This window comes from Symphalangus syndactylus, chromosome 22, assembly GCF_028878055.3.
Source record: "Symphalangus syndactylus isolate Jambi chromosome 22, NHGRI_mSymSyn1-v2.1_pri, whole genome shotgun sequence".
NCBI lineage: Eukaryota > Metazoa > Chordata > Mammalia > Primates > Hylobatidae > Symphalangus > Symphalangus syndactylus.
Window position 1 is genome coordinate 24650269 of NC_072444.2, and position 13395 is coordinate 24663663.

General features: G+C 42.8%; 1 protein-coding gene across 8 annotated transcripts in view; it reads right to left on the bottom strand.

Annotated features, from left to right (window-relative positions):
- Window positions 1-13395, bottom strand: part of VPS13D (vacuolar protein sorting 13 homolog D) — a 294776-nt gene that overhangs the window by 265506 nt on the left and 15875 nt on the right. For all 8 annotated transcript variants that reach the window (XM_055261411.2, XM_055261410.2, XM_055261409.2 and 5 more), the window contains exons 6-10: window positions 9775-9891; window positions 5541-5645; window positions 2865-3035; window positions 2298-2398; window positions 1281-1449 (exon numbers count right to left, since the gene is read on the bottom strand). In XM_055261411.2, coding sequence (XP_055117386.1) covers window positions 1281-1449; window positions 2298-2398; window positions 2865-3035; window positions 5541-5645; window positions 9775-9891 — 663 coding nt within the window. The remainder of the gene's footprint in view (window positions 1-1280; window positions 1450-2297; window positions 2399-2864; window positions 3036-5540; window positions 5646-9774; window positions 9892-13395) is intronic.

The following is a 13395-nucleotide window of genomic DNA, read 5'->3' on the forward strand; positions in this document are numbered from 1 at the left end:
ACCACTGCACTCCAGCATGGATGACAGAAAGAGATCCTGTCTCAAAAAAAAAAAAAAAAAAAAAAAAAAAGAGTAGGCTGGGGTAGTGGAGGCTGAGGCAGGTGGATCACTTGAGCTCATGAGTTCAAGACCAGCCTGGGCAGAAGGATGAAACCCCATCTCCACAAAAATTTAAAAATTAGACAGTTGTGATGCGGGCCTGTAGTCCCAGCTACTTGGGAGGCTGAGTTGGGAGAACGGCTTGAGCCCGGGAGGCAGAGGTTGCAGTGAGCATGATCACACCACTGTATTCCAGCCTACGCAATAGAGCCAGACCTTGTCTCAGAAAAAAAAAAAGAAAAGAAAAGAGAAAAGAAAAGAAAATCATCCAAAATGTCTGGTTTATTTTATCCTTCTCATAAGCTTCCTGTGTCAGTAACCACATCTGACACTGATGATAAAAGCATTAGCAAACTGAGTGGGCCACAGCCTCAGGGTGCCGGCAGGAGAGGCACTAACCACTAGGGATTCAGCATTGCCCTCAGTGACCACACAGCAGGTGCTGAAGGGAAAAGTATTCCTTTGTGCCTGGAAGAGTCTACTAAACAAGTGGTTAGTTAAGGGGCAGTACCTGAGCCAAAATCTCAGAAACAGTCTAAGCTGCTACTGCAAAAATTGATGCACACAAAACTGAAACAAAACAAGAAGCAAAGCAATCCCCAATACCTTCCCGCAAAAGAGAGCAGGCAGACAGCTAGAGAACAGGTGGGGTCCCATGCCAGGGCTCCGGGAGAGGGCATTCTAAGGGCCTTTAGCCCTACTATTAACTAAAACATGAGCTTGCCTTCACCACGTACTTCACCCTTTTCTGCCTAGCCTCTACCCCCTAAATATCCAAGGTCAATCAAGTCCACTGGGATTACAGAAAATGTAGGCCAAAGTTCACAGAGATTACAGACTTTGAAGTAAAAGAATTAGGACTAGGATCAGGCTTTGGAGAGAGGAGGGTGACTGTATGAAACAGTCTCTCGAGCTGGGGCCAGGGGTGTGGGCACAAAGGCATAGCAGGACCACGGTGTCTTTTCTTCCTCCTACCCCATGGCCGGGCTCTCCTCGGGCAGCAGAGGGTGGAGGATGCTCCTGGCTTAGTTCTCACTCTACTAAGACCAACTCCATCCTATAAAATTTAGCCCCTTTGGCATGGGACTTTGTTACTTCACAGATCCCATTTTCTTTAGTCTTTGAGAGAACATTCTTATCTCCCGAATAAGACAAGAAACACAAGACCACAGTCCACTTACCTTGTCATCTGTGGACAGCAGGCCCCCTTTTAACTTGTTGAAATATTTGTCAGTGTAAGATACAGCATCACGAGCACGGTGCAACATAAAGTCCCAGGTGCAACGTTTCCTCTGCTCTCTGATCTCATACAAGTTAGCATTCAAAGCAAAATACCACCATTCTCGGCAGCTGAAATAGTCCATAACAATGTAATCACTTCTTACAACAAAAGCAATGAAAAGGCTACCAATCCAAGACAAGCCACATAACCCCACTCCTCTCCTGAGACATCTTTTCTCTTGTCAGCCACCAGTTTATATATTAAGCTCATCTTAATATTAAACCCACTAGGTGGAGAAGGCAAATCTGCCAAAGAACATCAAATAATAGATCCCCAATTTATATATCAATAACACAGTTCTCAATTGGTTTGAATTATAATATCCATCCCCTCTACTGACAGAATATCAAAGGCTGACTGTAAGGTAAATATCGTCTTAAGATAATTACCAAGGATTTGACTACTAAAGATTTTTAACTGAATACTTCTAACTAAAGACATGGAGATACATAGGATCTTTAAAAAGTTTTATTATATCAGACTGGTCAAGTTTATCACTGCAACATGAAAACAGGATTTAGTTTTGCTATAGAGGCTGCAAAGAGTACTATGTAAATGTTGACCAAACAACCTGGGAGAAAAAACACAGGGAAGTAGGTTCAAAGAATATTTAAAGTATTGATAATACACACCAGACCCCACCAGAGCAACATCGGTCTACTTGCTAAACAAGACTGAGAGGATCCTCTGAATTTTACTACACTCAGTCTAAGAGTAAGCCGATGACACCAAATAAATATACAGAAAGAATATCAATGATGATAAACAACGGGAATGGCATTCCAAGGACCAGAAAAATCAATTGTACTTTTATCTCCAAACATGGGTAAAGGACAGTGAGGCATATTTCTGATCTATGTACATAGTCAGAACAGGCTCTAAAATGTATTTCATGACCACACTGAGAAGCCCTTACTTCTTAGATATCGCCACCTTGGGTTTCCACCTTCGGAACTTCACCTGCCTCTCCTTTCGTTCCAGCTCCTTGAGGAATTCCATGATTTGCCGGTATTGCAGCTTTTTATTAGAGGTTAAGAGATACTAGGTTAGAATAGGTTTGTTTCTTTTACTCAGTTAAGACCTATATCTAACAAGAACAGTTCACATTAGTTGATCCACTGAATTGAAACCCAGTGCAAACTGAAAGACCAAAATATCAGCATCAAGTGGCATGTTTCTCTGAACACTGACAGTTAAGCCTATACATTACCGTATCTCTTGTATTTTTTGTTCAGCTCTTAACAATACCAAAACTTTCCAATCCATATCACCAACTAATTTAAAAAAAAAAAAAAACTAACCTGAGATCAACCCAATTTAACTACGTAACAGATGGTGAGCTTTATACCTAACACAACTTTGGTCTGGAGGGAAATGGTCTCACGTGAACTTTCTTTCCTGCTGAGGATACATTAATGTCAAGACTTTCACCGCAGTCACCAGTTTGACAGTGAGTAGATGCCACTGAGGAGAAAGGGCATACCTGAGAGAGTTTCAAGGGAATGGTCTCCAGCTGAATATCACAATCAATACGGGGACTGTGCCGAGACCGCAGGGGCTTCTTGGAGCAGTTTCTCTTCAAAAGAGCAGATGCAAACACAGGCTCCAGGACGTAGTGATGGCTGCGACTCTCCACGCTCCTGGCCATGGCCTCCTGTGTGTCACAAGAACACCTGCTCTGCTCAGATATGGCTTTCCTTCTGGTAGTCACTCTTTTACAATGTTGGAGTTTTATGACAAACAGTGGAGCTCAGCCATAGGCTGTGTCACAGCAGCAAATGTTTTTGTCTGTTTTGTTTATATTCATTTTTATTCTTTTTATATAGGGACAGGATCTCACTATATTGCCCTGTCTGGTCTTGAACCCCTAGGCTCAAGTGATCCTCCCGCCTCCCAAAGTGCTGAGATTACAGGCATGAGTCACTGTGCCTGGCCAACAGCAAATGTTTTTAGGATCAAGTTACATGTTGGTATGTTATCTATAGTGTATTATATCAAAATCCAAAAACACTATAAAACTGGGTTATAAAACTCTAGTATTTTTAATTTATTATTATTTATATTTCTTTTCTTTTTTTTTTTTTTGAGACGAGTCTTGCTCTGTTGCCAGGCTGGAGTGCAGTGACACAATCTTGGCTCACTGCAACCTCCGACTCCACGGTTCAAGCGATTTTCCTACTTCTGCCTCTCAAGTAGCTGGGATTATAGGCACACACCCCCATACCCAGCTAATTTTTGTATTTTTAGTACAGATGGGGTTTCACCATGTTGGCCAGGATGGTCTCGATCTCCTGACCTCGTGATCCACCCACCCCGGCCTCCCAAGTGCTGGGATTACAGGCATGAGCCACCGTGCCCAGCCTTTTTATTTCTTAATAGGTAATGCACTCACATGGTTTAAAATTTTAAAGGAAAAAAAAAAGGTCAAATATCTCTTTCCTGGTCTCATCCCCCAGCCACCCACTTACCTCCTCAGAGGCAACCAACGACACCAGCTTCTTATGTCTCCCACCCAAGCCATTGTGTACATATGCAGATAAATCTGTAATTTTCTGTTTTCTTAAATAAATGCTATATATGCTGTTTTTACCTTAGTTTGCTTAACTTCATACTATATGTTAGACTATTACATACTCATCATAAAGATCTTTACTTGTATTATTTATAGCTGCATATTGTTTTACTGTATGGGTACAGGTTTATGTAATCGAATTAAAACAAAAACCTGCGGGGCACGGTGACTCACGCCTGTAATCCCAGCACTTTGTGAAGCTGAGGCAGGTGGATCACCTGAGGTCAGGAGCTCGAGACCAGCCTGGCCAACATGGCGAAACCCCGTCTCTACTAAAAATACAAAAATTAGCCGGGCATGGTGGCATGCACCTGTAATCCCAGCTACTCGGGAGGCTGAGGCAGGAGAATCACGTGAACCCAGGAGGTGGAGGTTGCAGTGAGCCAAGATCGTACCACTGCACTCCAGCCTTGGCAACAGAGCAAGATGCCATCTCAAAAAAAAAAAAAAAAGAAGAAGAAGAAAACCATCATGTACAATAGTATCCAAGCGAAAGATAACCCTGGATGGAGGAAAAAAATGAGTTATTTTCCTCCGTTTTCACTTAAACCACCTATAAATTATTTACAGAAGGATTAAACTGGCCGGGTGTGGTGGCTCACACCTGTAATCCCAGCACTTTGGGAGGCCAAAGCAGGTGGATCACTTGAGGTCAGGAGTTCGAGACCAGCCTGGCCTGGCCAACATGGCAAAACCCCATCTCTACTAAAAATACAAACATTAGCTGGGTATGTTGGTGGGCACCAGTAAACCCAGCTATTTGGGAGGCTGAGGCAGAACTGCTTGCATCTGGGAGGCAAAGATCGCAGTGAACCAAGATTGCGCTACTGCACTCCAGCCTAGGTGACAGGGCGAGACTCCATCTCAAAAAAAAAAAAAAAAAAAAAAAAAAAAAAGATTAAACTGAGATGTTTTTTAATCCTTCACAAACAATAATAATATCTGATGATTTATGACTTTTAAATATCACTTAAGGGAATTCCATCAAAGGTGAAGTTTAAACATAAATGTGGTAAGAAAGCTCCTCTTTAAGATTCAGTCCTGGTGCTCTGTTCATTTAAAATCTGGATGCCTAGGCCGGGTGTGGGGGCTCATGCCTATAATCCCAGCACTTTGGGAGGCCAAAGCAGGAGGATTGCTTGAGCACAAGAGTTTGAGACCAGCACGGACAACAGAGTGAGACCGCATCTCTACAAAAATAAATAAATAAATGATGGAAAAAATCTAGATGCGTAACTATGTTACATGCACATGCAAACAGTGGAATACTATGCAGTAGTCAGAGCAATGAACTGGAAGTACAAACAGCAACATCTTAAAAACATGGCTTTAACTGAATAAAATAAACCAAAGAAACCTATAGTCTAGTATAAATTTAAAACATACATAAAACAAAGCACTATATATTGTTCAAAGTCACACACATAGCAAGTACCTCAAGCAAACACACTTGAGAGTGAATGGCTTTAGAGGAACAGTGGGTGGGAATGGGAATCAGATGCAGGAGACAAAAGCCCCCATGGCAGTGACCCTACGCCACTTCCCTTCCACACTGTCTGGCAACAAAGCTCCCTGCCAAAATCATACCTGTAACTCCATCTGAGGCAAATCCCCCAGTAAAGTGCAATCAACATCCCAGTAGATGCTAAATTCTGCTACGTCTAATTGCTTTTTCCGCATTAGTTTCTGTACCTGAGATAAAAAGGACAAAGAAGAAAATAGGATGACTGTCTTTATTCGTGAATGTCATTCATTCAACAAACCATTTGTAAAGAATCATGTGTCAGGTACTTTGCAGGGTGCTGTGGACATATAACTCAAAACCTGCTTCTGCTCTTACAGAGTTCAAAATCTAGCTAACCGCGGATACAAACAGGCAAATACATAATTTTAATGCACAGAGGGAGGCAGAAGAAGAACCTATACGATGCTATTAGCAAACAAGAAAATGTCACTGTGCAGATGAGTGTCGAAAGATGTATAAGTTTCAGGCAAATGGCCAGGTAGGAGGAAAGGGCTGGGTCAACCATACAGTCCTCCCTCAGTATCGGCAGGGAGTTGGTTCCAGGAACTGCAAAGATACAAAAATCTGCAAATGCTCAAGTCTCTTAAAAGGGCTTAGTATTTGCATATAACCTACCCATATATCCTCCCTGTACACTTTAAATCATCTCTAGATTACTTATAATACCTAATACAACATAAATGCTATGTAAATCATTGTTATACTGAATTTTTTCTTTTTTTTTTTTTTTTTTTGAGATGAAGTGAGTTTCACTCTTGTTGCCCAGGCTGGAGTACAATGGCACGATCTCGGCTCACTGCAACCTCCACCTCCCAGGTTCAAGTGATTCTCCTGCCTCGGCCTCCCAAATAGCTGGGATTACAGGCATGCGCCACCACGCCCGGCTAATTTTGTATTTTTAGTAGAGACAGGGTTTTTCCACGTTGGTCAGGCTGGTCTCAAACTCCCGACCTCAGGTGATCCCCCCACCTCAGCCTCCCAAAGTGCTGGGATTACAGGCATGAGCCACCATGCCCAGCCCTGAATTTTTTTATATTATTTTTTGTTGTTATATTTTTCTTTTTATTGTTTGTTTTTTTAGGGGGAGGGGAATATCTTCTTCTCTTGGTTTTTTTTTTTTTTTTGAGACAGAATCTCACTCTGTCACCCAGGCTGGAGTGCAGTGGCGTGATCTAAGCTCACTGCAACCTTCACCTCCCAGGTTCGAGCAATTCTCCTGCCTCAGCCTTCCAAGTAGCTGGGACTACAGGTGTACGCCACCATGCCCAGCTAACTTTTTTATTTTTAATAGAGATGGGGTTTCATTATGTTTCCCAGACTGGTCTTTAACTCCTGAACTCAGGCGATCTGCCCGCCTCAGCATCCCAAAGTGCTGGGATTACAGGCATGAGCCACCGCACCCAGCCAGCAGGGGAGTATTTTCGATCCTCTGTTGGTGGAATCCATGGATATGGAACCTGAGGATATGGAAGGGCAACCATACAAAAGGCTTGATATCTTCAGGGAACAGTGAGTCTGTCTGTATAACTGGAACACTGGATGTGTGGAGTGGGGGCAGTATTGGTACATGTGGATGAATACATATTTGGGATGAGGAGTTAGCTAAGAGTTGAGAAAAGTAGCTTGGAATGTTACTAGATACACTAGGTTGAATAGTGTCTTCCCTTCCCAAAAAAAAGTCATACCATGCAGAAGCGTGTATGTAACCTTATTCGAAAATTAGGTCTTTGCAGATGTCATCAAATTAAGAGGTCATACTGGTGTAGTGGAGGCCCTAATCTAACAAGTATTGTCCTTACAGGAAGAAAAAGAACACAAGGAAAAGGCCACGTGAAGACGGAGGCAGAGGCTGCGTGAAGCACCCGCAAGCTGAGCAACCTCAATGACCACCAGCAGCCACTGGACAAGGAGAGACACATGGGACAGTTTCTCCCTCAGAGCCTCCAGAAGGGACTGATCCAGCCACAACCCCGACTTCAGACCTCTCGTCTAGAGAATAAATTTATGTTGCTTTAAGCCATCTGGTTTGTGGCAATGTGTTAGGGCTGCCCTGGTTATCAAATCCATTAGGAAAGGAAATTTATGCCATGCTAAGGTGTTTGGACTTCAGGCCTTAAGTGATGCAGAGCTGCTGAACGTTTTGATGCGGGCAGATACCACGATCAGGTATGTGTTTCAGAAAAAGAAGTCTGGTGACAGCGTAAAGTAGGGCTTTCCCTTCAGCGTGCCAGGAAAAAATGAGTTATGAGTGTCTCAAGTATGAGCCGGTATATGGGATCAAGTTATATCTTAGAAACATGTGGTTACTCTGAGCTGGCCACTTCCAGCCCCAGGCAGCCACAGCCATTTGCCCCGGTGTACTGTACAAATACTATCTTTTTACTGTGTGGGTTCTGACATGGAAAACACTGGAAAGCATTGGTACAGGACAAATGGAAAGATCCTGGAGATCACAGAACACGGTATTTCATTAGTCCAGGTAAAACCTGACAGCATCCTGCAGGGTGACGGTCATATGAAGATGGACAGGAAGAGCTATGTTTGAGATGCTTTGTCGGAAAAAGTAGCAGGACACTGTGAATAACTAGACATGGAAATTGAAGCGTAAGAAGTGAAAGGAGGAGCACACAACTTCTAGAGATCAGTGTGGCAGGCAGGAGCACATGGTGAGGAGCAGGGATGGCACACTCCTCCATAAAGGGCCAGAGAGTCAACAGCTTAGGCTCTGCAGGCCATGCAGTCTCTGCTGCAACTACAGTATTCCACCGTGGACAACACTAATGAGCATGGCTGGGATCTAATAACCCTTTATTTACAAAAACAGGTGGGGAGCCAGACTTGGCCACTGGCCAGTTTGCCAAGCCCTAATTTAGAGCTGGTCCACCTGGGTTCAAGACCTGGCTCCACTTTTCACTCCACCTCTTGTGCCGTAGTGTCCTCAGTAGGGTTATTGGGATAACAGCAGTGGTGAAAATCAAGATTTAAATGAGTTGAATCATGGAAAGTGCTAAGAACAGTGCCTGTCATATAAAAGGGCTCAAAGCTGTTATTATTGGTTTTTACATTCAATTACATGCCAGGGAATAAAGAAAAATACTTCGTTTAGGGGACAAAACGGGCAGATGGAATGCACAGAATCATTCTAGTTATGACAAGCTGTGGTATAACATGAAATATATTTGGTCTTTGTCCCTGGTTCCTGGCACAGAGTTCCTAAAACCCTTGGAAGTTCCTGACAGGAGTGTCATTGTTGTTGATAAAGAGCCTCATGATCACACCTCGGTATATGCTAATTAAGTGACTTTTGATGGGGTCCCTAGACAGCCTCAAGATGGGGCTCATCACAGAAAGATCAAGTAATTAGAGGATTGGGCCTTTCAGCGCCACTCACTAACCTCTGGGTGGTGGGGCTGGAGATTAAGCTGCATAAAAACTTTGAACCATGAGATCTGCTGAGTTTCCAGGTTGCTGAACACTGGAGGGGGACATGGCCCTCTTTATCTAGATATTCACCTGGAACCTCGTAACACCCTTTATTATAAACCAGCAAATGTAAGTAAAGTGTTTCCCTGAATTTTGTGAGCCATCCTAGCAAATTACCAAACCTGAGGAAGGGAACTGTGGGAACTCCAACTTCTAGTCAGAAGCACAGGTCACAACCTGGGCCTTGTGACTGGCATCCGAAGTGGGGGGCGGTCCTAGGTGACTGAGCCCTTACCTGGCGGGGTCTGCAGTAACCCATTAGTGTCAGAATTGAGTTGAACTATAGGACACCAAGTGGAGAACTGCTTGGTGTGTGGGGGAAAAAACCTCACACATCTAGTGTCAAAAATGTTGTTTTTTGTGTAGAGTGTGAAGAAACAGAGTGTGTTTTGAGACAAGTAGTAGTTTTAAGAAAACCACGAATATGAAGGTCAAAGGGTGGAGAATGGAGTTCAAGATGTGGAAGCCATCATCAAATATTCCCAGGTGGTAGCTACAACTATGAAACACAGTGAGTTTACCCCAGGGAGTGCACGTAACACGAGAAGAAAATAAAAAATAAAATCCTTTCTGCCCCTCAGTTTCTTCATGTATAAAATGAAAGTGATATAACCAAAGGTCAGAGAAAATTACCTGTTTCCCTACTTCAACAAATTTGATTTGTTGCAAACATACAAGAGACACCCATGCCTATCACAGAAGGCAATGGAAAAGAATGTGATTCATTTACATAACACAAAATGGCAAAAGGCAGAGCCCCAAATTCCTAGAGCATGGCTTTCTTCCTGCTTTGTCATCACATTTCATACTCACAGGCTCATTCACAGCATTTTGCATGGACACATTCTTAATGCAGATGCCAAAGGCAAAAGGATGGGAGGGATTGGTGACACCATCTTCAAAGCGTAAATGGACATCTTGAATTTTTAACTGCAAAGAGAAAAAAGAAAAAGCAACTGATGCACCTACAGAATAGTGTTCCAAAGAAAAGAAAAAAGCATTTAGATAACTGCTGTAGGTGACATACTACAGTTAGGGGTCAAACTGCCCTTGAGCCCTTGAGCCACTAAAGGAAACCACAGCAGGCACTTAATACAAATATATCACACACATATCCAGTATCCTATAAGTTCCTAAGGGAGTTATAATAACTCTCTTCTTATGTTATGTTATAATATGTTATATTATGTTATAGTAACTCTCTTGAATGCTACTTTGTGATTAGTTTTACCAAAAGAGCTCCAATATATTCATTAAATCATTTCAGAAGACATCTTAAAAAAAGCAATTAAAGAAACTAAAGCCATTGTATACAGACAATTGTTCCTCCTGCTCTGTTGATATCCTCATCTTGCCTCTATGTCCCCACATCTGGACCAAGGAAACCAGCAGGGCACATAAACTATGTATGTATGTATGTATGTATGTCCCCTTGCCCCTCCCCGTAAGTGGGCTACAGGAAAGGCACTCTGCTTCAATGAATTAAAAAATAATAACAGGTTGAGCACAGTGATTCATGCCTATAATCCCAGCACTCTGGGAAGCTGAGGCAGGAATATTACTTGAACCCAAGAGTTAGAGACCAGCCTAGGCAACACAGCAAGACCTCACTTCTACTAAAAATTTTTTTTAAATAGCCAGGTATGGTGGCACGAGCCTGCAGTCTCAGCTACTCAGGAGGCTGACGCAGGAGGACTGTTTGAGCCCACGAGATGGAGGCTGCAGTAAGGTATGATGGCGCCACTGCACTCCAGCCTAGGCAACAGAGTGAGATTATGTCTTAATAATAACAATAATAATAATAATAACAGAAAGTAAAAAGACAATCCACAGAATGGGAGAAAGTATTTGCAAATCTGATAAGAATCTGGTATTCAGAATATATAGAGAGCTCTTATAACTCAACAATAAAAAGATAAACTGACTTGTAAAATAGGCAAAGGATGGCCAGGCACGGTGGATCACGCCTGTAATCCCAGCACTTTGGGAGGCTGAGGCAGTCGGATCACCTGAGGTCAGGAGTTTGAGACAGACTGGCCAACATGGTGAAACCCCGTCTCTACTAAAAACACAAAAAATTAGCCGGGCATGGTGGCAGGCGCCTGTAGTCCCAGCTACTCGGGAGGCTGAGGAGAATGGCATGAACCCGGGAGGCAGAGCTTGCAGCGAGCCAGGATCACGCCACTGCACTCCAGCCTGGGCAACAGAGCAAGACTGTCTCAAAAAAAAAAAAAAAAATACAAAAATTAGCCAGGCATGATAGCACAGACCTGTAATCCCAGCTACTCGTGAGGCTGAGGCAGGAGAATCGCTTGAATCCGGGAGGCGGAGGTTGCAGTGAGCCGAGATCACGCCACCACACTCCAGCCTGAGCAACAGAGAGAGACTCCGCCTCAAAAAAAAAAAAAAAAAAAAATTGTGGCAAAGGATTCAAACCGACATTTCTCCAAAAAAAAGATACACAAGTGGCCAGTAAATATATGGAAAAATATTCGGTATCCTTCGCCATTAAGAAAATGCAAATCGAAATCATAGCAAGATCATCATTTCACACGCACTAGTACACAATCAATAATAAATGTTAGCTTTTTTTGTTTTTTTTTGCTTTTTTTAAATTTTTTTCTTTCTGTCCTGAATGGTATTAGAGAGAATGCTATCTCACCATTTCTGCAGGCTTTGTTTTTTTTTTTTTTTTTTGAGATGTTGTCTCGCTTTGTCGCCCAAGCTGGAATGCAATGGTGTGATCTTGGCTCACTGCAACCTCTGCCTCCCGGGTTCAAGCGATTCTCCTGCCTCAGCCTCCCCACCAAGTAGGTGGGACGACAGGCATATGCCACCATGTCTAGCTAATTTTCTATTTTTAGCAGAGACAGGGTTTCACCAGGCTGGTCTCAAACTCCTGACCAAGAGATCCGCCTGCCTTGGCCTCCCACAGTGCTGGGATTACAGGCGTGAGCCACCATGCCCAGCCCCATAATCAATAATAAATGTTGATGAGGATATGGAGAAACAAAATGCTCACACATTGCTGGTGATATCGTAAAATAGTACAGCCTCTCTGGAGAACAGTTTGGTAGTTCCTCAAAAAGTAAACAGAGTTACCCCATAATTTGGCAATTCTACTCCGAGATATCTATTTGAGACAACTGAAAACATGTTCACTCAAAATCCTATACACAAATGTTTACAGCAATATTATTCATAATAGCAAAAAGGAGAACCAACCCAAACGTCCAGCAACTCATGAATGAATAAACAAAATGTCTTATGTCCTGAGAAACGCAAGGACTCTCAGCAAGAACATTCCATTCAAAAGAGACTGGACCAAACTTTAATATGGCTTCTGGCAGCCCGAGGCCATGTCCCTGGGGACAACACAGTCCCCTATTGAGTTCTTGCCTGGTAAAGCTCAGGACTATCAAAAGAACGTACCCTTTATTCCAGCCAACACCTGACATAGGCCCCGACCTCCCTTTCTTATAGCACATTTACTGAAAAGGGTTTCCAGGTTTGCAGAGCAATTCAATTGAGACATTTCTTTGAGAGATGTATATACACAGGTCACGTATCCCTTACCTGAAAGGTTTGGGACAAGAAGTGTTTCAGATTTCATTTTTGGGGGGATTTTGAAATATATGCATTATACTTAACTGGCTGAGTATCCCAAATCCAAAAATCCAAACTCCAAAATGCTCCAATGAGCATTTCCTTTGAGTATCATGTGGGCACCCAAAAACCTTCAGACTTTGGAGGATTTCAGATTTTCAGATTTGGGATACTCGACCTGTATCTCCTACAGCTCAGGAGTGTCTTTCTTAAGGACCTGAAAGCCATTCCTTTGAAATGTAATCATCAGGAAGGGTAAGGCTCAATCTCCCAGTCTGAGGGAGGATAGAATCCTAACTTTGATCACTGCCAGCAGACACGGCTAGCCTAATGACATTCACAGAGACCAACGCCTTGTAATTTTTCACTTGAGTACCCACTCACTCCACCTCCCTGCACCCTAAAGCTCCCTTTAAAAGGCCCAGCTACCTCCGCACAAGTCAGCCTGGAGCTCAGCTCTTTCCTCTACTGTCAGTAGTTACAGAGTAAAATCTGTTTTTATTGCTCTGAGGTCCGGCTTTGTTTAATCTTTGACAATCCATACAATGGAATATATGATTCAGTCATAAAAAGGAACAAAGTGCTGACACACGCTACTACACAGATGACCCTTGAAAACATTATGTCAAGTGAAAATGGCCAGGCTATATATGATTCCATTTAGATGAAGTGTTTAGAATAGGCAAATCTAGAAAGAAAGTAGATTAGTGATTGACAGTGGCCAAAGGCAGAGGGGAACTGGCAATGACTACTTTTTTAAATTATTATTTTTTTTTAAGATACAGGGTCTTGGTCTGTTGCCCAGACTGGGGTGCAGGGGCACTATTA